This window comes from Anneissia japonica, unplaced genomic scaffold (assembly GCF_011630105.1).
Source record: "Anneissia japonica isolate Jap-2015-1 unplaced genomic scaffold, ASM1163010v1 scaffold120847_len1112_cov130, whole genome shotgun sequence".
NCBI lineage: Eukaryota > Metazoa > Echinodermata > Crinoidea > Comatulida > Comatulidae > Anneissia > Anneissia japonica.
Window position 1 is genome coordinate 1 of NW_022722345.1, and position 1,112 is coordinate 1,112.

At 43.4% G+C, this 1,112-nt stretch overlaps 1 protein-coding gene across 1 annotated transcript; it reads left to right on the forward strand.

The window, feature by feature from the left end:
* Window positions 1-3: 3 nt before the first annotated feature.
* Window positions 4-925, forward strand: LOC117111866 (mucin-2-like; the record flags this gene model as incomplete). Its single annotated transcript, XM_033254878.1, has 1 exon — window positions 4-925. A coding segment is annotated over one exon (922 nt), but the record flags the coding sequence as incomplete, so codon positions are not given.
* Window positions 926-1,112: the final 187 nt, after the last annotated feature.

The window sequence follows — 1,112 nt, forward strand, 5'->3', positions numbered from 1 at the left end:
GAACCAACTACTACGCTCACGTCAACAGTCCAGCCAACAACTACACCAACAATTACCACAACCGAGGGACCAACTACTACACTGACGTCAACAGTGCAGCCAACAACTACACCAACAATTACCACAACTGAAGGACCAACTACTACACTGACGTCAACAGTGCAACCAACAACTACACCAACAGTAATCACAACTGAAGCACCAACTACTACGCTCACGTCAACAGTCCAGCCAACGACTACACCAACAATTACCACAACCAAAGAACCAACTACTACGCTGACGTCAACAGTGCAACCAACCACTACACCAACAATTACCACAACTGAAGGACCAACTACTACACTGATGTCAACAGTGCAGCCAACAACTACACTAACGGTTACCCCAACTGAAGAACCAACTACTACGCTCATGTCAACAGTGCAGCCAACAACTACACCAACATTTATCACAACTGAAAAACCAACTACTACGCTTACGTCAACAGTGCAGCCGACAACTACAACAAGAGTGACCACGACTGAAGGACCAACGACTACGCTCTCGTCAACAGTGCAACCAACCACTGCACCAACAATAATCACATCTAAAGAACCAACTACTACGCTCACGTCAACAGTCCAGCCAACAACTACACCAACAATTACCACAACCGAAGAACCAACTATTACGCTGACGTCAACAGTGCAGCCAACAACTACACCAACAATTACCACAACTGAAGGACCAACTACTACACTGACGTCAACAGTGCAGCCAACAACTACACCAACAATTACCACAACTGAAGGACCAACTACTACACTGACGTCAACAGTGCAACCAACAACTACACCAACAGTAATCACAACTGAAGCACCAATTACTACGCTCACGTCAACAGTCCAGCCAACGACTACACCAACAATTACCACAACCGAAGGTATATTTTTTATAAAATGTCTCTGTGTCGAGGTAAACACAACTTTGTACATTTTATGGATAGTATATCCAGTTGTACAAAAATAATAATCCACCACAACTAAGTACCGATACCTCACCCACAAATAGTCCTATGGAAGAATTTGAAATGAAATTGTGGTGATAACACATTATGGATATATACATAT